This window comes from Carcharhinus amblyrhynchos, unplaced genomic scaffold (genome assembly GCF_965287045.1).
Source record: "Carcharhinus amblyrhynchos unplaced genomic scaffold, sCarAmb.v2.hapA scaffold_52, whole genome shotgun sequence".
Classification (NCBI taxonomy): Eukaryota; Metazoa; Chordata; class Chondrichthyes; order Carcharhiniformes; family Carcharhinidae; genus Carcharhinus; species Carcharhinus amblyrhynchos.
The window spans coordinates 1,564,826-1,589,191 of record NW_027649793.1 but is presented as its reverse complement, the minus strand read 5'-3'; the positions used below and the strand labels follow the sequence as shown (position 1 = coordinate 1,589,191).

At 43.6% G+C, this 24,366-nt stretch overlaps 1 protein-coding gene and 1 long non-coding RNA gene across 3 annotated transcripts in view; both read right to left on the bottom strand.

Annotated features, from left to right (window-relative positions):
• The window catches only part of LOC145337551 (butyrophilin subfamily 1 member A1-like), a 48,949-nt gene extending 45,760 nt beyond the window's left edge, over window positions 1-3,189 (bottom strand). Inside the window, exons 1-2 of the mRNA XM_080182343.1 lie at window positions 3,166-3,189; window positions 2,968-3,055 (exon numbers count right to left, since the gene is read on the bottom strand). Of these exons, the coding sequence (XP_080038469.1) occupies window positions 2,968-3,055; window positions 3,166-3,189 (112 nt within the window). The remainder of the gene's footprint in view (window positions 1-2,967; window positions 3,056-3,165) is intronic.
• Window positions 3,190-5,354: 2,165 nt separating this feature from the next.
• The window catches only part of LOC145337537 (uncharacterized), a 105,569-nt gene continuing 86,557 nt past the window's right edge, over window positions 5,355-24,366 (bottom strand). Inside the window, exon 3 of one of the 2 annotated variants that reach the window (XR_013885367.1) lies at window positions 5,355-5,424. This is a non-coding gene — a long non-coding RNA (uncharacterized LOC145337537). Of the gene's footprint in view, window positions 5,425-18,332; window positions 18,428-24,366 lie in introns of those variants that run through there. The other variant, XR_013885368.1, reaches the window with a different exon arrangement.

Sequence of the window (24,366 nt, the reverse complement as noted above, 5' to 3'; positions counted from 1 at the left end):
GGAGAGGGTTGGCCCACTCAAGGACAGGAGAGGGAACCTATGTGTGGAGCCAGAGGAAATGGGAGAGGTATTAAATCAATACATTGCGTCAGTATTCACCAAAGAGAAGGATTTGGTGGATGAAGAGTCTGGGAAGGATATGTAGATAGTTTGGGTCATGTTCAGATCAAAAGGGAGGAGGTGTTGGGGTTCTTGAGAAACAGTAAAGTAGACAAGTTCCCAGGGCCTGTTGGGATATACCCCAGAATACTGAGAGAGGCAAGGGAAGAAACTTTCCACTCACCTGATTCAGGAACACTGTTCCTGAAAGCTTGTGGGGTTTACTATCAGATAAACCTGTTGGACTTTAACCTGGTGTTGTGAGACTTCTTACTGTGTTTACCCCAGTCCAACGCCGGCATCTCCACTTAATGACTACCATCGATACAAGGAAGTTCCCAGAAGATTAGAGAATAGCCAATATTGGTCCTTTGTTAAAGAAGGGTAGCAAGGATAACCCTTATGTCTTATGTCAGTGATAGGTAAATCATTGGAGAGGATCCTTTGAGACAAGATTTACTCTCACTTGGAAATAAATGGATGTATTAGCAAGAGGCAGCATGGTTTTATGAAGGGAAGGTCGTGTATTATTAACTTGAGCAAGTTTTTCAAGAAAGTGATGAAGATGATTGATGGGGGAAAGGCAGTGGATGTTGTCTACATAGACTTCAGTAAGATCTTTGACAAGGTCCCTTATGGCACACTGGTACAGGAAGTGAGGATGCATGGGATCAGTGGTGAGCTGGCAAGGTGGATATTTTACGAGTGCAGGGTTCCAGCAGCTGGAAATCTGCCACCCTCCTGCTCAATGTTAATATGTTTGTTCATATGTTATTACCCATGCATTGCCAAGCACTTAAAGAAACCAGCAGTCAACTAAAAAAAAGTGATGTTGGTTGTAAGGAAGGGAAGGTTACAGGAATAAAGCCATGGAGAGACTTGAGAAGGAAGAGAATGTTTAAACTAAAAAATTGTTTAAACTGAAGCCAGTCAAGCTCAGAAAAATAAGCCTAATGAAAACTGCTCTTCACTACATTCAAGCCCCACTTCCAAACTTGAGCACACAAATGGGCTGAAATTTCAGTGAAGTATTGAGGGACAGTTGTATTTTTGTAGGTGCTGTCCATTTTGATAAGACATTGAACCAAAGTCGAGTGAAGCTTTCCAGTGGGTGTGAAGAATCCTGTGACGTTATTTAAAGAAGTTCACGGATTTCTCTCAATGTTGTAGCAACATTCCTCCCACAACTGATATCATGAACAAAATCTTTGATCATTTAACTCATTTGCTGTCTATGTGGCCTTAGTGTGACGCAAGTGTACCTTTATGAATTTTTAAAAATCACATTTTCTACAGTTAAGCAGCTTTGATTTTTTTCATTGCTGCCGAGCTGTCTGCTAGAAGTCCTTTTATTGCTGCTTCAATGGTTTAAATGGGGTTTTGTTTATAGAACATAGAACACTACAGCACAAACAGGCCCTTCGGCCCACAAGTTGCGCCAATCATATCGTTTCCTACCAGGCCTATCTATAACCCTCAATCCCATTAAATCCCATGTACTCATCCAAGAGTCTCTTAAACGACCCAACGAGTTCGCCTCCACCACCAACGACGGCAGCTGATTCCACTCACCCACCACCCTCTGAGTGAAAAAGTTACCCCTGACATCTTTACTTTGGGCCTCATGCACTTTCTGAGATTTGTTTTATGACCCTGTATTGTTAGGGAGAAGACTAGGTGGCAGGTCATGTGTTTTGGGCAGTTTTGTTTTCTTCGTAGTGAATTCAGGGTTTCATTTTCAGTTTGGCTGTTAGCTGCCGTTTGAGTCAGAAGCTGTCCTGGTTGTCAAGTGGCAGGCAGTTTTTCTCTTTCCCTAGTGTTATACATTCTGCTGGAAGGAGGTCTCCTGGCCTTCCTGGAGTGAAAATTCTGCTGTTGGTGGGTTGCTAGTTAGAACCTAGAGCCTCTCTCTCTCTCCCTGGTCTTTTGGCAAACTATTCTGATTCCAAACGAGCTGCAGCATCCAACCAAAGGACTAACTTCCAGCATCACGTAAGCATTTGTATTTTCTGTGCTGAACCTGTGGCACGGGTTTTGTAAAGGGAAGTTTGTTTGATTGGAAAACTTCATATATTTATTAAGGGTTATACAATATCATGATTGTTTTTCCTTCTTGCTTGTAATTCGTAAGAGTCATTGCTGTATGTTAACTATACTCTTAAAAAAACTTTGTTTGTTAAACATACCTTAGTGGGTCAATTGACTCATACCTGAACTGAAACATCCTCACACTCACCCTAGCCAACTTCAAAACAGCAAAACTTATGATCCAGATAGACTTTGCAAAACACTTTGGAGTTTCTTTCCTGAATTATAACATTTGTCCCTACAAATTGGCTGCTTAATTTACAAACGTTGTTACATTTTTTCCAGAAAAGTGGTTATTGAAAATGTGGTTATTGAACTGAAGTCTTCACGATTGTAAGAAAATTTCCAAAAAGTTTGATCCTGATAATATCATCACTATGTTCAAAGATTTAAATACTTGGGGCAGCAATGGGAAATTAGGATTCCAGCAAAAGACAGGTAGATTTTTTTCCCCTTGTAATAATTGAGCTGTGACAATAATGAAAGGCAAGAAATCAAAATGACAAATGGTGGAAATTTGAAACAGCAGGTTTATCAGTGTCTATGAAGAGAAAGGATAAATTCATGTTTAATTTGTGTACATCCTTTTCCACGACAGTCTCTGGTAGAGTATATAGTTGTGTGATTAGGTGCTGGTGATTGCAACTGAAGCAGATGGTATACTGGTTTTAAGAGACATTTCTGGGGAGAGAACAAATTGAATGATATGTAGGAAGAGGATTAGGTGGGATTTCCCCAGGAAAAAGACCCTTAAGTGTCAATAACAATTCCATTGCTTACCTGACAGAACAGTGTGAAAAATAAGTAGCGATACAATACTGAAACATTTTCCTTTCGCCATTGGAAAAAACTGATTGAAGCATTTCACCTGAGAAAAGAATTCCTAGATATAATTCTTTAAAAGGCATAACTACAGCATTGAAATTAAACATATTAACATAATGGGCAGATCTTCTAACCAGTGGTAATACTACATACATTGCAGATGATTGCAGAGATCATTGCATGCTTATCTTATTGTGCAATTCCAGCCACATTTTTTCATCCTGACTGCATCAAAAAACACTCTGGGTGGGATTTTCCGGCTGCGCTCTCCCCAGAATTGGAAATTCCCTCCCAAGGGCAAGGGCATGGTTCGCCCCCGCCTGGCATAGGAATCACAGATGGGAAAATTCCCCCCTCCGTGCTCTGATCTAGGAGAAAACTGGTGAAGAGGAGCAGTGGAGAGCACACACTCTTTTTACAACATCAACTGCTGTATTCAGGTGAGCTTTCAAAGGCTCAAATCTTTCAACTTGCTTGTCTCTCATGCCCTCTCCATTTCCCCATGTATCCTCTATACACCCCATGCCCTCTCCATTTCCCTATGCATCTTATATACACCCCATGCCCTTTCCATTTCCCTATGCATCTTATATACACCCTATGCCTTCTCCACTTCCACACGCATCCTCTATACACCCTATGTCCGCTCCACTTCCCCATGCATCCTGTATACACCCTATGTCCTCTCCATTTCCCCATGCATCCTCTATACATCCCATGTCTTCTCCATTTTCCCATGCCCTCTCCATATCCCCTCATATCACTCTCCATGCTCCATCATTTCCCTGTCCTCCACTATAAATTATCTTGTCCCCACCCGTAATGAGCCCACATTCATCCAAGCTAATTTTTTACTTTTCACATACCTAAAGAAACTTTTCCAATCTGCCTTTATATTCCATCTCCTTCTCTGTTAGTTCATCAATTCCATGTTGAATCTCCTTAATTAACTCAAACCTCTCCAAGTGTCTATTTCCCCCACCCCTCCCCCCTTCCCCGATTATTGTTTCCAAAACCTTCCCCATTATTGATATTAGATTAACTGGTCTGTAGTAACTAGGGCTGTCTTTATGCACTTACTTGAAATCCTCTGGCACCTTCCTCACATCTATGGAAGACTGAAAGATTATGGGAATCCCTTCTTCAATCTCAATCCCCACTCCTGCTAGGAGACTGCTATTTTTAACTGACATGTTACATAAGAACATAAGAACATAAGAAATAGGAGCAGGAGTAGGCCATCTAGCCCTTCGAGCCTGCCCCGCCATTTCATAAGATCATGGCTGATCTGAAGTGGATCAGTTCCACCTTCCCGCTTTCTCCCCATAACCCTTAATTCCCTTGTCTACCAGAAATCTATCTACCCGTGACTTAAATATATTCAGCGAGGTAGCCTCCACCACTTCAATGGGCAGAGGATTCCAGAGATTCACTACCCTTTGAGTGAAGAAGTTCCTCCTCAACTCTGTTCTAAACTGCGGCCCCCCCCCCCCCCCTTATTTTGAGGCTGTGCTCTCTAGTTCTGCTACCCTTTCTAAGCGGGAAGAATCTCTCTACCTCTACCCTGTCTAGCCCCTTCATTATCTTATAAGTTTCTATAAGATCCCCCCTCAGCCTTCTAAACTCCAAAGAGTACAGACCCAGTCTATCCAATCTCTCTTCATAAGCTAACCCCCTCATCTCCAGTATCAGCCTGGTGAACCTTCTCTGCGCTCCCTCCAAGGCCAATATATCCTTTCTCAAATAAGGGGACCAAAACTGCACACAGTACTCCAGTTGCGGCCTCACTAGTGTCCTGTACAGTTGTAGCAAGACCTCCCTGCTTTTATATTCTATCCCCCTCGCTATAAAGGCCAACATTCCATTCACCTTCTTGATCACCTGCTGCACCTGCAGACAGGGTTTTTGCAATTTGTGCACAAGGACCCCCAGGTCCCTCTGCACTATAGCATGCTGCAGCTTTTTGCCCTTTAAATAATAATCCCTCCTACTATTATTTCTACCAAAGTGGATAACCTCACATTTGTCAACGTTATACTCCATCTGCCAGGTCCTTGCCCACTCACTCAGCCTATCCACATCTCTCTGCAGACTTTCCGCACCTTCTACGCAATTTGCTTTTCCACTCATCTTCGTGTCATCAGCAAATTTTGTTACCCTACACTCAGCCCCCCCATTTGAAATAACATTTATGGTAAAATAATTGACAATGTTCCATAGAAAAATCTCAGGGTTGTCATTCCTTATTTATGTCTTGTCCATGTTCTTCAGAAAGATTATCAATGTTTTTCTAAATCTTTTGTTAAAAAGTCATGCAATTTATAAACTTACCTTTGACAGAGAAATACCGTCCAGGAAATAGATCCAGAAGTATTATAGTGAATAAAGGTGAAAAATCATCATTGTGTTAAGCTGCAGGAAAAAGTCAAGGTACAGGGTTACATTTGCAAAGGGTTCAAAAAACAAATCACAAAAGATTATCTTTCCTCTATCGAATATTGATGCCAACTTATTTGGAGCACAGTGCAGTCTGCTAACCTCTGTAACTGGGTCTGATTGGTTAGATTTTTAGCTTGACCATTTTTTGGCTATTTTCATATTGTGATGATACTGTGCCTTTAAGAAATGTATCTTAATCATGTTCCTCTGCAGGATGTTTATGCAATCTCTGGGATTTTGTCAGCACCGTGTTGTCTGTAACCGATAGCCTTCATTGTTATTGAAGCAGTATAACTGACATCATGGTTGTGTTAATCTGAATTAATGCAGCATTCTGCAGGTTTTAATATTCCCCTGGGATTGCAGAGTAGAGTTTCATTTGGCATAATTGACAGGTCAGGTAATATGACTGGGGACATCTATTTTTCAAACAGTATTCCAGTTTCAGTTTTCAGAAGCTGCTTGAAGCTAAGAGAGACTTCTCTCAGTGTTTTTCCTCCTCCCTGGAGTTGAATATTCTGTTGTTTGCATGGCCATTTTTGGATCTTTTCAAAGAAGAAATAGCGAGGCACCTGGCGAGGAATGGTTTGATCGAGCAGACGCAGCACGGATTCGTTAAGGTGAAGTCGTGTTTGACAAATTTATTGGATTTCTATGAGAATGTGACTAGTGCGGTGGACAGAGGGGAACTGGTGGATGTGGTGTTTCTAGATTTTCAAAAGGCGTTTGATAAGTTGCCTCACAAAAGATTGCTCCAGAAGGTTAGGGTGCATGGAGTTGGGGGCAAGGTGTTAGCGTGGATAGAGGATTGGTTGTCTAATAGGAAGCAGAGAGTTGGTATCAATGGGTGCTATTCTGATTGGCGGTTGGTGACTAGTGGAGTGCCGCAGGGATCGGTGCTGGGGCCTCAGCTATTTACCATTTATATAGATGATCTGGAGGAGGGGGCTGAGTGTAGGGTGACGAAATTTGCTGATGACACGAAAATGAGTGGAAAAGCAAATTGCGCGGAGGATGTGGGAAGTCTGCAGAGGGATCTGGACAGGCTGAGCGAGTAGGCGAGGACCTGGCAGACGGAGTACAATGTTAGCAAGTGTGAGGTTATCCACTTTGGCAGAAATAATAGTAGGAGGGATTACTATTTAAAGGGCGAAAAGCTGCAGCAAGCTACGGTGCAGAGGGACCTGGGTGTCCTTGTGCATGAGTTGCAAAAACCCAGTCTGCAGGTGCAACAGGTGATCAAGAGGGCGAATGGTATGCTGGCCTTTATAGCGAGGGGGATAGAATATAAAAGCAGGGAGGTCTTGCTGCAACTGTACAGGGCACTGGTGAGGCCACAGCTGGAGTACTGTGTGCAGTTTTGGTCGCCACACTTGTGCAAAGATATTTTGGCCTTGGAGGGAGTGCAGATTATCACTAGGCTGATACCGGAGATGAGGGGATTGGACTATGAAGAGAGACTAAATAGACTGGGTCTGTACTCGTTGGGGTTTAGAAGGATGAGGGGGGATCTTATAGAGACGTATAAGATAATGAAAGGGATGGATAGGGTAGAGGTAGAGAGATTCTTCCCACTTAGAAAGGATAGCAGGACTAGGGGGCACAGCCTCAAGATAAGGGGGGGCAGTTTAGAACGGAGTTGAGGAGGTATTTCTTCACTCAAAGGGTGGTGAATCTCTGGAATTCTCTGCCCGTTTGGTGGAGGCTACCTCGCTAAATATATTTAAGTCACGGGTAGATAGGTTTTTGACAGACAAGGGAATTAAGGGTTATGGGGAGAGAGCGGGAAAGTGGAACTGATCCACTTCAGATCAGCCATGATCTTATTGAATGGCGGGGCAGGCTCGAAGGGCTAGATGGCCTACTCCTGCTCCTATTTCTTATGTTCTTATGTTCTTACGCTGCCAGAGACTGGCTTACCGTCTCTGAGGTTCTGGCGTTGGAGGATATATCTTTCTCTGGGAACTGCTGTCAGGTTTGCTGTCCTTAAGTACTTAAAAGCTAGAAATCCGGCATCATTTAAGCATTCTTGTTTTTGTGCAAACTATTGCTGAAGAAGGGTGTATGTCTGTGGGATATCATTTTCCACTGGAACAACAGAGGTAGCTAGATGTTATGAGTTATACTGGGTCATGTTTAAGAGTTGTAATTGGTGAAAGTTCTACTAATTCTTTTTGTCATATTCTAACTATGTCCTTAAATAAACTTTGTTTGATAAAAGCTTCCTAGTGGGTCATTTGAAGCACTAATGCCAAAATCAAATGCAAAACTTAGAGTCTCGGCTAACTACACAAAATATCTTAGAGTTTCTGGCCTGGGTCTTAACAATATAGTATATATTCACTAAACAAAGTGAAGAGGCTGAGGATGCCAGTTTAATAGTAACATTAAGCTGATGAAGCCATTTTGTATTCTGTATTAACAATATGTATTAATCAAATTATAATATCACACTAGTCACCAGTCAGAAATAGATAACTAAATAAGTAGTGAGCCTAGATTGAGTTACAAATAATGAATCAATAATTACACCAGAAAGACTAGTTTAAGCTTTTCACTGTAAGCTTGTTAAAGTCACTAATTAATTGTAAGTCTCTGTGTTTAAGAAAAGAATGTATAGTTCAGATAAGATGTGCTAGTAATGGGATCTTTGCTCAAGCCTTGAAACTCCACCAGGATCTTAGAAGCACTCTGCTTTTTATGAAACATTAATTCAAACTAAGGATAGTGATTTGTACAAGACCAGACAGAGAGAAACAATTGTTTTGTACTCTTTCCCTCAGTTAATAAATACATGTATGTGGGGTATTTATTGGGAACCAATTAAATTAAATTAGCAACAACAAGAGTTAATAAACCAAGCCCAACTCTGACTCAAGCTGATGGCCACTTAGAGGTTAAAAGGAGATATTCCAAGGGGCTTCTTTGCTGGTCAAGTACTGAGAACTCCTGAGACACAATTCGAAGAGAATTACTATCACAGGAGTAGTTTTGAGAGAGCTGTGCTTCTACAGACTGATCACCCTCACAAGGTTGTAAAACGTTGCTGTTAAGTACACCATGTTCCTTTAGTAAATTTCTTAAAAAATTACTGTCCAGACTTTCTTGCTTTTGCCTTCCACAAACAAAAATATAAAACGCTGGAAAATCTCAGGAGGTCTGACAGCATCTGTAGTGAAAGAACAGAGCCAACATTTCAAGTCTGGAGGACTCTTCACCAGAGCTTTTGCCTTAATTGATTGAATCTTGTCTAAAACAAAGTTATTAAATGGCAAATTGGGGAGACTGAGATCAGTTAGATTATAACTAACAAGGTAATCCTTTCTATGGATTGCCACCTTGCCATGGTGGAGAGGCTTGAATGTTCCATTGATCCCAAAAGCGATGCTATCACTAGTATGAAACTTTTGGCAGGATCACCCATGATGTGGATGTGCCGGCGTTGGACTGGGGTAAACACAGTAAAAAGTCTGACAACACCAGGTTTTAGTCCAACCGACTTATTTGATAGTAAACTCACAAGCTTTCGGGTTAGTCCCTTCGTCAGGTGAATGACGAATTCACCTGACGAAGGGACTAACCTGAAAGCTTGTGCGTTTACTATCAAATAAGTCGGTTGGACTAAAACCTGGTGTTGTCAGACTTTTTACTAGGATCACCCATGACAGTAAGGTCGGAAGGGAGACACAGTGCAATCCAAAACAAGTCCTCAGTGGTGGATCAGGCAGAGGATACTCATAAGGCATCAATAGCTGTGATGGTGTATGAAGGCTGCAGGAGTAGGACGATCCCCACTCTATGCAGTTCCCTTGCCACTGGAACTGGACCTACCCTCTGTCAAGGACCATGTGTCTGCAGATGTGTAATGGCATACCCATGTTAAAAGATGTCCTGAACCAGGAGTCTATCTGGAGGAATCCAACAACATGCCCCCACATAGACAAGCCCCGTGGCGATCGGCGAGGATGATGGGGATAGGACCACGAGACCTAGAAGTTCCTGGTTTCGGACCAGCATGTAGGTGACAGAGTTGATTTGGTCATCTCGCTCTTGGACTAGGAACAGCTTTCGCCACAACTAAGCTGCCCTTTTGCGGATCCACTGTGCTCACCTGCATGAAGAAACTTGGGAAAAAGACCCTAAAGCAAGTCATAATATGATAGAATTTTTCATCAAGTTGGAGAGTAATGTAGTTGATTCTGAGACGTGGGTTCTGCATTTTAGTAAATGAGATGACAATATGAGGTGTGATTTAGCTATGATGGTTCAGGAAACATCATTTAAAGGGATGATGGTGATAGGCAATGGCAAACATTCAAAGAGTGCATGGGTGAATTGCAGCAATTGTTTATTCCTATCTGGGGCAAAAGTGGAATGGAAAAGGTGGCCAAACCATGGCTCATAACAGAAATTAGAGATAGTGTTAGGTCCAAGAAAGCGACATACAAATTGACCTAAAAGAAACAGACCTAAGGATGGAAAGCCCACTTAGAATTCAGCAAAGGAAGACCAAGAGATTGATTCAGAAGGGGAAAAAATAGAGTACGAGAGTAAGCTAACGAGGAGTATAAAAACTGACTGTAAAGTTTCTGTAGTGTGTAAAACTAAAGTGCATGGCATTGGGAATAGTGTATTGAGATAGATCGAAAGCTGGTTGGTAGACAGGAAATAAAGAGTAGGAATAAATGGATCATTTTCCGAATGGTAGGTAGTGACCAGTGGGGTACTGCATGGATTGATGCTTGGACCCCAGCTATCCATAATATATACTAATGATTGAGATGAGAGAATTAAATGCAATATCTCCAAATTTGGAGTTGACACAAAGCTAGGTGGGAGGGTGAGCCGTGAGGAGGATGCAGAGATCCTTCAGTGTGATTGGTAAAGCTGAGTGAGTGGGAGAATGCATGGCAGATGCAGAATAACATGGATAAATGTGAGGTTATCCACTTAGGTAGCAAAAGCAGAAAGGCAGACCTGAATGGCTTAAGAGAAGGGAATATGCAACAAGACCTGGATATCCTTGTGCACCAGTCACTGAAGGTAAGCATGCCGGTGCAGCAGGATGTAAAGAAGGCAAATGGTATTTTGGCCTTCACAATGAGAAAGTTCAAGTACAGGAGCAGGGATGTCTTGCTGCAATTACAAAGACCTTCGTGAGACCACATCTAGAAGACTGTGTACAGTGTTGGTCTCCTCATCTGAGAATGCATGTTCTTACTATAGAGGGAGTGAAGAGAAGGTTTACCAGACTGAATCCTGGGATGGTGGGACTGACGCGTGACACTGGAGTTCAGAAGAATGAGGGCAGATCTGATAGAAACCTAAAAAATTCTAAAAGGGTTCAGGGTAAACATATTCCTCTTAGCGTAAAGGGCAAAGCTGGCAGAAGTTGAGAACCCTGGATGACTTGGGATATTGAGGTCCTGTCAAGAAGAAGAAAGAGGCACGTGACATGCATAGGCAGCTGGGATCAAATGAATCTCTTGAAGAGTACAGGGGATGTAGGAGTGGAGTTAAAAGAGAAATCAGGAGAGCAAAAAGGGGACACAAAATTGTTTTGGCAGATCAGGCAAAGGAGAATCCAAAGAGTTTCTACAAATACATAAAGGGCGAAAGAGTAACAAGAGAGAGTAGGGCCTCTTAAGCATCAACAAGGTCATCTACGTGCGGATCCACAAGAGATGGGTGAGATCTTAAATGAATATTTCTCATCAGTATTTACTGTTGAGAAAAGCATGGATGTTAGGGAACTTGAGGAAATAAATAGGGATTTCTTGAGGAGTGTTCATATTACAGAGAAGGAACTGCTGGAAGTCTTAAAGCGCATCAAGGTGGATAAATCCCCGGGATCTGATGAAGTATACCCCAGGATGTTATGGGAGGCAAGGGAGGAAATTGGATCATCGATAGTCAGGGTGAGGTGCCTGAAGACTGGAGAGTGGCAAATGTTGTGCTTTTGTTAAAAAGGGCTGCAGGGAAAAGCCTGGGAACTACAGGTCAGTGAGCCTCACATCTGGGATGATGGGAAATTGTTGGAAGGTATTTTGAGAGATAGGATCTACAGGCATTTAGAGATACGAGGACTGATTAGGGACAGGCAGAATGGCTTTGTGAGTGGAAAATCATGTGTCACAAATTTAATTGAGTTTTTTGAAGGTGTAATCAAGAAGGTAGATGAGGGCAGTTGACGTTGTCTACATGGCCTTTAGCAAGACCTTTGATAAGGTACTGCATGGTAGGTTGTTGCATAAAGTTAAATCTCACAGGATCCAGGCGAGGTATCTAAATAGATACAAAATTGGCTTCTTAACAGAAGAGGGTGTTTGTAGAGAGTGTTTTTTCAAACTGGAGGCCTGTGACCAGCAGTGTGCCTCAGGGATCAGTGCTGGGCCCACTGTTATTTGTCATTTATATTAATGATTTGGATGAGAATATAGGAGGCATTGTTAGTAAGTTTGCAGATGACACCAAGATTGGTGGCACAGTGGACAGTGAAAGTTATCTCCAATTGCAATGGGATCTTGATCAATTGGGCCAGTGGGCTGACAAATGGCTAATGGAGTTGAATTTAGACAAATGCGAGGTGATGCATTTTGGTGGATTGAACCAGGGCAGGACTTGCTCAGTTAATGGTAGGGCATTGGGGAGTGTTACAGAACAAAGAGATCTAGGGGTACATGTTCATAGCTTCTTGAAAATGGAATCGCAGGTGGACAGAGTGGTGAAGAAGGCATTTGGCATGCTTGGTTTCATCGGTCAGAACATTGAACACAGGAGTTGGGACGTCTTGTTGAAGTTGTACAAAACACTGGTGACGCCACACTTGGAATACTGTGTGCAATTCTGTCACCCTATTATAGAAAGAATATTATTACACTGGAAAGAGTACAGAAAAGATTTACTAGGATGCTACTGGGACTTGATAGATTGAGTTATAAGGAAAGGCTGAATAGACTGGGACTTTTGTCTCTGGAGCGTAGGAGGCTGAGGGGTGACCTTATAGACGTCTATAAAATAATGAGGGGCATAGACAAGGTAAACAGTCGATATATTTTCCCAAAGATAGGGGAGTTTAAAACTAGAGGACATAGGTTTAAGGTGAGAGGGGGTTTTCCAGACGTCGCTGGATTCCGGGGAAGTGCCGGAAGATTGGAAAACAGCTAATGTTATGCTGTTGTTTAAGAAGGGTGCCAGGCAAAAGGCGGGGAATTATAGGCCGGTTAGTTTAACGTCTGTGGTAGGTAAAATGTTAGAATCCGTCATTAAGGAGGCATCTTGAAGGGAATTGCTTGATAGAGCAGACGCAGCACGGTTTCATTAAAGGGAAGTCATGTCTGACAAATTTACTAGAGTTCTATGAGGATGTGTCTAGGGCGGTGGATAGAGGAGAGCCGGTGGATGTGGTCTTTCTGGATTTTCAGAAGGCGTTTGACAAAGTACCTCATAAGAGGTTATTGCAGAAGGTCAGGGGACTTGGAGTTGGGGGTAGGGTGTTAGCGTGGATAGAGGATTGGTTGTCAAATAGGAGGCAGAGAGTGGGGGTCAACGGGTGCTATTCGGATTGGCGAATGGTGACTAGTGGAGTGCCCCAGGGGTCGGTGCTGGGGCCTCAGCTTTTTACCATTTATATAGATGATCTGGAGGAGGGAACCGAGTGTAGGGTGTCAAAATTTGCGGATGACACCAAGATTGGGGGAACGGCAAATTGCGCGGAGAGTGTGGAGAGTCTGCAGAAGGATCTAGATAGGCTGGGCGAATGGGCCAGGAAATGGCAAATGGAATTTAATGTTGGCAAGTGTGAGGTGGTCCACTTTGGTAGGAAGAATGGTAGGAAGGACTATTACTTACGTGGCGAAAAACTGCAGCAGGCGACGGTGCAGAGGGACCTCGGGGTCCTTGTGCATGAGTCGCAAAAACCCAGCTTGCAGGTGCAGCAGGTGGTCAGGAAGGCGAATGGGATGCTGGCCTTCATAGCGAGGGGGATTGAATATAAAAGTAGGGAGGTCTTGCTGCAGCTGTATAGGGCATTGGTGAGGCCACAGCTGGAGTACTGTGTGCAGTTTTGGGCGCCGCACCTGCGCAAAGATATTTTGGCCTTGGAGGGAGTGCAGGGAGGTTTACTAGGCTGATACCGGAGTTGAGGGGGTTGAGCTATGAGGAGAGGCTGAATAAACTAGGCTTGTACTCGTTAGAGTTTAGAAGAATGAGGGGAGATCTCATTGAGACGTATAAGATGATGAATGGGATGGATAGGATAGAGGTGGAGAGACTCTTCCCGCTCAGAAAGGACAGTAGGACTAGGGGGCACAGCCTCAAGATAAAGGGGGTGCGTTTTAGAACGGAGTTGAGGAGGAACTTCTTCACTCAAAGGGTGGTGAATCTCTGGAATTCTCTGCCCGTTGAAGTGGTGGAGGCTACCTCGCTAAATATTTTTAAGACGCGGGTTGATGGGTTTTTGATAAGCGAGGGGATTAAGGGTTATGGGGAGAGGGCCGGAAAGTGGAACTGAGCCACGACAGATCAGCCATGATCTTATTGAATGGCGGGGCAGGCTCGAAGGGCCAGATGGCCTACTCCTGTTCCTATTTCTTATGTTCTTATGTTCTAAAAGTGTCCAGAGGTGCAATTTTTTTCACACAGAGGGTGGTGAGTGTCTGGAACAAGCTGCCAGAGGTAGTAGTAGAGGCGGGTACAATTTTATCTTTTAAAAAGCATTTAGATAGTTACATGGGTACAATGGGTTTCGAGAGATATGGGTCAAAGGCAGGCAATTGGGATTAGCTTAGGGGTCTTTTAAAAAAAAAAGGCAGCATGGACAAGTTGGGCTGAAGGGCCTGTTTCCATGCTGTAAACCTCTGTGACCCCTATGACTAGATGGGGTAGATGCAGGAAGGATGTTCCTGATGGTGGGGGTTCCCTGAACCAAGAGTCGAAGGATTCAGGCTAAACCTCTTAGGACTGTGATGAGGAGAAATTTCTTCGCCCAGAGAGTGGTGAGCCTGTGGAATCCACTACTGCTAAAAGCAGTTCAGTTCAAAACATTTTATGTTTTCAAGAAGGACTTGGGATGAAACGGATCAAAGGATATGGGAGGCAGGATCAGTTAGATAATCAGCCATGATCATAATGAATAGTGGAGCAGGCTCAAAGGGCCAAATGACCTACTCCTGTTCCTATTTTCTATATTTTGGGTGGAAAACCACACCAAGCAAGCTCACTCACCAGCAGTCTGAAAATCCAAGTTAAATTCAATTCTGGAACCTGGAATGTACGAACCCTCATAGATAATGAGCAAAACCAGACTGGAGGATGGTCCTTATTTCCTGTGAACTCAGACACTTCAACATTGATATTGCAGCCCTGCAAGAGCAGGCAAAGGACAGCTGAGGGAAGATGGAAATGGTTACACCTTCTCTTAGGAAGCAGAACCCAAGTGTCAGCCCAGGGCACATGGAATTGGATAGCCATCAAGAACAAACATTGTCAACCAACTTTTGGAGCTTCTTGTAGGCATCAATGAGTACCTCATGATCCTCCATATGCAACGTGCCAAAAACCAGCAGCCTGTCATGAGTGCCTGTTCCCCAACCTTTGATGCTAATGATGAGTCCAATGTCCTTCTACTTCATGGACATCATGCTCTCCAGTGAGTCCTTGGGAACTTCAATGCCAAAGTTGGAAAAGACTCCCACCTCTTGAAAGGAACCATTGGAAAGGAAGGAGTTAGGAATTGCCACTCCAATGGGGTTCTCCTGCTCATCAAATGCGTGGAACACCAGCTTTTAATGCTAACACACTGTTCCACTAAAAAGACTGGTTCAAGATTTCATGGAGACATCTACAATCAAACCTCTGGCACATGAACGACTTTGTCATTGTCTGATCCCGAAACCATAAAGGATGCTGTCACCAGCAAAGCGAAGACCAGAGCAGACAACTCTCGATAGAACACCAGTTCATCTGCTCCTCTTGGCCCTCAAGCTCCACCAGGAGCAACAGAAGATGAAGAAACGGCTCAGAAAAAAGATCAATGTTGAGCTACCTCAAGAGCCAACAATGTCTTCCTCAAAATCTCCAAAGTGTTCATTCTAATGGAGTGGAGGAAAACTGGAAAGAATTGAAGACAGCCATCATCTCGAGCTGTGAAGAAACCATCAGCTACAAGACCAGGGAGCATCAAGACTGGCTCAACGAGACAACCATGCTCTCCAAAACCTCACCAATCAGCAAAGATGGAGGTAGAATGAAGAACTGTGAAAATCAATGACAAATGGTGGACTGAGAAAGGAGCTGCAATTCCTCACCGACAGCGCAACACCCGAGGCTTGTCCAGTGCCACCAATGCAATATATTGGTGAGGCCGTAGCTGGAGTACTGTGTGCAGTTTTGGGCGCCGCACCTGCACAAGGATATTTTGGCCTTGGAGGGAGTGCAGAGGAGGTTTACTAGGCTGATACCGGAGTTGAGGGGGTTGAGCTATGAGGAGAGGCTGAATAAACTAGGCTTGTACTCGTTAGAGTTTAGAAGAATGAGGGGAGATCTCATTGAGACGTATAAGATGATGAATGGGATGGATAGGATAGAGGTGGAAAGACTCTTCCCGCTCAAAAAAGACAGTAGGACTAGGGGGCACAGCCTCAAGATAAAGGGGGGGCGGTTCAGAACGGAGTTGAGGAGGAACTTCTTCACTCAAAGGGTGGTGAATCTCTGGAATTCTCTGCCCGTTGAAGTGGTGGAGGCTGCCTCGCTAAATATTTTTAAGAAGCGGGTTGATGGGTTTTTGATAAGAGAGGGGATTAAGGGTTATGGGGAGAGGGCGGGAAAGTGGAACTGAGCCACGACAGATCAGCCATGATCTTATTGAATGGCGGGGCAGGCTCGAAGGGCCAGATGGCCTACTCCTGCTCCTATTTCTTATGTTCTTATGTTCTTATACCCTAGGCCTCAAACCAGTGCAGAGTAAGTACAGAACCGTCTTGAGAGACACAGAAAACATTAGCTTCAATGGATAGAACACTTCAAAAACCTCCTAAGCCATGATAGAATCATAGATGAGGACGTGTTTGAGGAAATCCTCCAACTTCCCATCAAAGATGTTCTTGGACTCCCAGCAATCGTGGACAAAGTCAAAGCTACCATTAAACATGTGAAGAATAGAAAAGCTGCAAGAGTGGAAAGGATTCCAGAGGAGATTTTCGAACTTAGAGGAGAAGAGATCACCCGTCATCTCTATCAGCTGAAAATCTGGGACAGAGAAGAAATTCCAGCCGACATCAGGGATGCCGTAATCGCCACCATCTTCAAGAAAGGAGAAAAAGTGGACTGTGGGAAGTACCGAGGAATCTCCCTACTCTCCATCGCTAGAAGGATCATCACCTGAATCCTCACTTGCTGCCTTCTCCCAGTGTCTGAAGTAATCCTTCTGGAAAACCAGTGTGGCTTCCAATTAAACCATGGAACTGCAGGCATGATTTTCACTGCTTAACAAGTTCCAGAAAAATAGCGGGAACAACATCAACCACTCGATATGGCCTTCATCAATCTGACCAAGGTTTTTGACTCAGTTAGTCGGGAATTGCGATGGAAGACCCTGTTGAAGGCCAGCTGTCCAGAGCAATTCATCAGCATCTTCCACAACAAGATGTTGCGACGTCCTCACTGATGGAAATCAGTCAGAAACTTTCGAGGTCAAAACTAGACTATACTTGGAGGCATAGGTTTAAGGTGCGAGGGGCAAGGTTTAAAGGAGATGTACGAAGCAGATTTTTTTTTACAGTGGTTGCCTGGAACTCATTGCCGGGGGAGGTAGTGGAAGTGGATATGGTAGTAACTTTTAAGGGGAGTCTTGACAAATACATGAATAGGATGGGAATAGAGGGATATGATCCCCAGAAAGGTAGGGGGTTTTAGTTAAGTCAGAGAGAATGGTTGGTGCAGGCTTGGAGGGGTGAAAGGCCTGTTCCTGTGCTGTATTTTTCTTTGTTCTTTGTTCTAGAGTCAACCAGGGATATATCATCACCCCCACCCTTTTCTCAATCTTCATCCCCATCCTTCACCTTGTCAAGCACATATTTCCCAGTGGAGTGGTCAGTGTCTATAGGATGGATAGTAAACTTTTCAAACTCAACCACTTGAAATCCAAGAAGAAAACAACACTGACATTGATCGTGGAATTTCAGTATGTGGATGACATTGTATTTTCTCTGTTCTCAGAAGAGAATTTCCAAGCCATGCTTGACACTTTTTCTGAAGCATACTGAAGAATCAGTTTCAGTCCCAACCTCTGGAAAATCAAGTTCTTTATCGCAATCTGTTCACCCCCCCTCCCCATCCTCCCCCTCTCCATCAAGATCAATGGAGAAACTCTCCTAAACATGGAACATTTCCCCTACCTGGAGATCCACCTCTCATCTCAGGCTGACATCATTGTGAAGATCCAACATTGTGTTCAATCCGCGAGTGATGCCTTTGGATGCCTAAGTACGAGTGTTTCTGATGACCCCAACATTTGTGGTACCAAGATCCTCATGTACAAGGCATTCATTCTCCCAACTCTTCTATATGGCTCAAAAATTTGGGACTATATACAGACTCCACCTCAAGGACTTGGACAGGTACCATCAATGCTGGCTGAGATGGATTCTCCACTTCAGCTGAGAAGACAGAGGTGCTAACATCAGAGTCCCTGAAGGAGCCAAGAGCACCAGCATCAAGGCCATGATCTTCCAAAACAGCCCTGCTGGACTGGCCATGTGCTTAGGATGTCAGAATACCGAAAGTGAAACTTCTTCTCCCAGCTCAAGGACAGCTCTCAAACCAGAGGGCAAAAGAAGCACTTCAAAGGCACCTTGAAGGCTTACCTCACAAAATGCAACACAGACGTCAACACCCTTGTTCAGAAGAGACCCACTTAGAGGAACATCCTGATTGAAGGGACACAATCCTTTAAGGACACCTGTTGGTAAGAGAAAGCCTGGAAAAGGAACCTGAGAAAGGGATCCCAGCAATCTAGAGTCCAAGGACTGAACCCAACTTCCAGAAACACCAGCCAAGTTTTTTATTCATTTTTGGGACATGGGCATCACTGGCTGGCCAGCAGTAATTGCCCATCCCTAATTGCCTGAGGGTATTTGAGACTCAACCACATCGCTGTGGCTCTGGAGTCACATGTAGGCCAGACCAGGTAAGGGCGGCAGATTGCTTTCCCTAAAGGGTGTTAGTGAACCAGATGGGTTTCTACAACAATCGATAATGGTTCATAGTCATCAGTAGATTCTTAATTCTAGATATAAATGCCAAGTGTGCAGTCAAAGATGTGGCTCTAAAATTTGGCTCATTAGCCACGCAAAGACCACAGTATCCCTAAATCCTCAGTTTGGATATTTTGTGAAGCTTTTGATACCTTTTGGATACTTTGTGCATAACAAATTAAGTCAGAGGTTAAATACTTTGCTTATACCAAAGTAAAGACAAAAGTTAAATACTTTCTGTGCAACCAAGACAAAGGTTGAATACTTTACGTATAATAAAGTTTGATGTCTGGTGTAGTAACTTTTGTAGTAGATTTTGATACTTTTGTGGTAACTTGGTTAAGTACAATAAAGGGGATTTGTTGTGTAAAAATTCGAGTCTGAGTGTCTTCTTCCATTGCATAAGTTGACCCGAGTTCAAGGGCAACAGCCGAATAATCTAAAGAATGTAATTCAAATTTTACCATGGCAGTTTGAGAACTTGAATTTGGATTTGTTAAAAATGTGGTAATAAAAAGCTGGTATAAACTCTGGAATACTGTCCCTACAACTCTCCACCTCGTTTTCCACCTTTAAGACACTCTTTTAACATTACCTTTTTGACCAAAGTTTTGATCATCTGTCCTCATGTGGCTCAGTGTCATTATTGGTTTTATAATGTACCTCTGTAGCACCTTAGAATGCTATATACATTAAAAGTGTTATATAACTATTACACAAGACTTTGGAGCAGGAGCAGGCAATTAAACACCTTGAGCTTACTCCAACATTCTATAAAATCATGGCTGATCTGCCAGTGGCCTCAAACCCACTTTCCCATTGTCTCTTGAGTCCTTTGTCAATCAAAAATCTAACAGTCTTGAATATTTTCAATGCCCCAGCCTCCACTGCTCTGGAGAAGGGAATTCCACAAACTAATGACCCTCTGAGAGAAACAAATGTTCCCTATCTCAGTCTTTAATGGGAGAGTCTTAACTTTTAAACAGGGTCCCCTAGTTCTAGATTTCCTCACAAGGGAAATATCCACTCAGCATCCACCTTGTCAAATCTACTCAGAATCTTATTTGTTTCAATATCACCTCTTATTCTTCTAAACTCCAATGGATTCAGGCCCAACCTGCTCAACCTTTCCTCGTAAATTAATCCCTTCATTCCAGGAATCAGTCAAGTCAACCTTCTCTGAATTGCTTCTAATGGAATTATTTTAGTTGTTATGAGAAGAAATTGAGTGAGATGGCAAAATGGTAAAAAGATAAAGTTAATTCTGCAAAATGTACTTTTCCTTTTCTGTAAACCAGATTCCACCAGTGTATATGTTCCCCACAAGCCTCTTCCCACACTATTTACACATTGCACCCTAAAAATATCCCCTTGTTCCTCTCTCTTTCTTATTTAGAATATTTAACTTATTCAGCTTCCCCTTATATGCATCTATACTACTCACCTCAACACCTTCATAGAGAGCCATTTGGTCCATTTTGTCCATGTTGACCCAAGGACATCCAGATGCCCTTTCTAATCCCATTGTGGCCATAGCCCTGCAACTTACAGTACTTAAGGTGCAGATTTAGGTACTTTTCAAATGAGTTTAGGGCCTCTCTCTCCACCACCAATTCAGGCAGCAAATTCCAAACACCAACTACCCTCTGCGTAAAAAAGGTTTTCCTCATGTCCCCTGTAATCCTGTCACTTAGCTTAAACCCTCTTTTTTTAACTCCGAAAAGAGAAACAGGTTCCTCTTGTCTACTGTCTCCCTATCCCTCATGATTTTGTATACCTCAGTCATGTCATCCCTCAGCCTTCTATGTTCCAAGGGAAACACCTCACCTGAGGTGTGGCAATCCTCAGGTTAAATCACCACCAGTCAATACTCTCTCTCAAAGGAGAGAGCAGCTGAGAGTTATCTGGAGTATGGTGACATTATCTTTCTATTTATTCACAATACGGACAAGTAAGTTGATTTATCAGCCTGTAAGTACTCCCAACACATCCAATTGTGGGTGGTACAAGCAGGCAAGTTTGCTAGTCATATGGAAAACTGTTATAAGTCTTCAGAGGCAGAAGTCCCTTCACCAAAATCCCTTTATTTAGAAACTCTAACAGCAGTACACAGAGTGCTATCAGTTAGCAGTCTGTCTCCGGGGGGTGTCAGAAGAACTGACATTCCCAGTTAATACAAGGCAAAGACACCCTGATTGGCCCATTAACTGGATCCTTAATCAAGGAGTTCATACTCCAGTAGGCCAACCCCAATGGCCTGATTGAAGTCATTACAAAAATCACTGTAGTACTTTGCCATGAATGGTCTTGGACCAATCCAATGGAAGTATGATTAATGGGCAACCAGAGCATGGAACAGAAAGAGAGGGAGGATCAATTCAACTCTTAATGTCCTCTTTAGATGACGAAGTTAAAAGAGGATAAGACAATGGTTAATTTAGAGGGGAGACAATATGATGAGTTGAGATGGAAGTGAAAATGATCAATGATAAGAAATTAAAACAGAAAAAGCTGCAACTACCAGTCAGCCAGTCTGGTAGCACCTGTGGAGAAAGAAGCAAAATTAATGCTTCAGGCCTGGGTATGATGCTCTTTTGAAGATGGGTCGATTGGCCTCCTTCTGCATTGTGAGGATTCTATGATTCTATGAATGGAGATGTCAGGTCAAGGTCATAGAGTCATAGAGATTTACAGCATTGAAACAGGCCCTTCGCCCAACATGTCCACACCGCCCCTTTTTTTAAAAACTGTAAGCTAATCCCAATTCCTGCATTTGGCCTATATCCCTCTATACCCATCATAAAGATCTAAATGCTTTTTAAAAGACAAAATTGTACCCACCTTTACTACTACCTCTGGCAGTTTGTTCCAGACACTCACCACCCTGTGTGTGAAACAATTGCCTCTATGGACGCTTTTGTATCTCTCCCCTCTCACCTGAAACCTATACCCTCTAGTTTTAGACTCCCCTACCTTTGGAAAAAGATATTGACTACCTAGCTTGCCTATGTCCCTCATTATTTTATAGACCGCTATAAAATTACCCCTCAGCCTCCTACGCTCCAGAGAAAAAAGTCCCAGTCTATTCAGCTTCTCCTTATAACTCAATCCATCAAGTCCCAGGAGCATCCTAGTAAATCTTTTCTGCATTCTTTCTAATTTAATAATATCCTTTCTATAATAGAGTGACCAGAACTACACACAGTATTCCAAGTGTGGCCTTACCAATGTCTTGTACAACTTCAATGAGACGTTCCAACTCCTATATTCAATGTCCTAACCGATGAAACCAAGCATGCCAAATGCCTTCTTCACCACTCTGTTCACCTGTGACTCCACTTTCAAGGAACTATGAACATGTACCCCTAGATCTCTTTGCACTGTATCTCTTCCCAACGCCCTACCATTAACTAAGTCCTGCCCTGATTCAATCTACCAAAATGCATCACCTCACATTTCTCTAAATTAAACTCCATCTGCCATTCGTCAGCCCACTAGCCCAATTGATCAAGATCCTGTTGCAATTGGAGATAACTTTCTTCACTGTTCACTATGCCACCAATCTTGATGTCACCTGCAAACTTACTAACCATGCCTCCTATATTCTCATCCAAATTATTAATATAAATGACGATAGAGGTGGAGAGACTCTTCCCGCTCAGAAAGGACAGTAGGACTAGGGGGCACAGCCTCAAAATAAAGGGGGGGCGGTTTAGAACGGAGTTGAGGAGGAACTTCTTCACTCAAAGGGTGGTGAATCTCTAGAATTCTCTGCCCTTTGAAGTGGTGGAGGCTACCTCGCAAAATATTTTTAAGATGCGGGTTGATGGGTTTTTGATAAGAGAAGGGATTAAGGGTTATGGGGAGAGGGCGGGAATGTGGAGCTGAGCCACAACAGATCAGCCATGATCTTATTGAATGGCGGGGCAGGCTCGAGGGGCCAGATGGCCTACTCCTGCTCCTATTTCTTATGTTCTTATGTTCTTATAACAGTGGATCCAGCATTGATCCCTGGGGAAGGTATGACTGGGTCAAAGCTGCACTTCACTGTGACAATCTTGGTAAAGCAAATTTTGGAAGTACATAAGAACATAAGAACATAAGAAATAGGAGCAGGAGTAGGCCATCTAGCCCTTCGAGCCTGCCCCGCCATTCAATAAGATCATGGCTGATCTGTCGTGGCTCAGTTCCACTTTCCCGCCCTCTCCCCATAACCCTCAATCCCTTCTCTTATCAAAAACCCATCAACCCGCTTCTTAAAAATATTTAGCGAGGCAGCCTCCACCACTTCAACGGGCAGAGAATTCCAGAGATTCACCACCCTTTGAGTGAAGAAGTTCCTCCTCAACTCCGTTCTAAACCGCCTCCCCTTTATCTTGAGGCTGTGCCCCCTAGTCCTACTGTCTTTTTTGAGTGGGAAGAGTCTCTCCACCTCTATCCTATCCATCCCATTCATCATCTTATACGTCTCAATGAGATCTCCCCTCATTCTTCTAAACTCTAACGAGTACAAGCCTAGTTTATTCAGCCTCTCCTCATAGCTCAATCCCCTCAACTCCGGTATCAGCCTAGTAAACCTCCTCTGCACTCCCTCCAGGGCCAAAATATCCTTGCGCAGGTGCGGCGCCCAAAACTGCACACAGTACTCCAGCTGCGGCCTCACCAATGCCCTATACAGCTGCAGCAAGACCTCCCTACTTTTATATTCAATCCCCCTCGCTATGAAGGCCAGCATCCCATTCGCCTTCCTGACCACCTGCTGCACCTGCAAGCTGGGTTTTTGCGACTCATGCACAAGGACCCCGAGGTCCCTCTGCACCGTCGCCTGCTGCAGTTTTTCGCCACGTAAGTAATAGTCCTTCCTACCATTCTTCCTACCAAAGTGGACCACCTCACACTTGCCAACATTAAATTCCATTTGCCATTTCCTGGCCCATTCGCCCAGCCTATCTAGATCCTTCTGCAGACTCTCCACACCCTCCGCACAATTTGCCGTTCCCCCAATCTTGGTGTCATCAGCAAATTTCGACACCCTGCACTCGGTTCCCTCCTCCAGATCATCTATATAAATGGTAAATAGCTGAGGCCCCAGCACTGACCCCTGGGGCACCCCACTAGTCACCATCCGCCAATCCGAATAGCACCCATTGACCCCCACTCTCTGCCTCCTATTTGACAACCAATCCTCTATCCACGCTAACACCCTACCCCCAACTCCATGTCCCCTGACCTTCTGCAATAACCTCTTGTGAGGTACCTTGTCAAACGCCTTCTGAAAATCCAGAAAGACCACATCCACCGGCTCTCCTCTATCCACTGCCCTAGACACATCCTCATAGAACTCCAGTAAATTTGTCAGACACGACTTCCCTTTAATGAAACCGTGTTGCGTCCGCCCTATCAAGCAATTCCCTTCAAGATGCCTCGCAATTTCCTGCTTAATGACAGTAAAGCGAGGTGTGGAGGATTCATTTCAAGACAAAACGACTTCACATCCTAGATAGGTTTCCTGGGCATGATGTCAATGCAATCATTCACAGAAAGTTCATAGATGACAATAGCTTTGTTCACATGTTATTTGCTGACGTTTTGAGAGAAATGAAGATAAGACGGTGAGAAATGATCTGTTGGCACAGTCAGCGGGGTAAAGAGATGAGGAGGT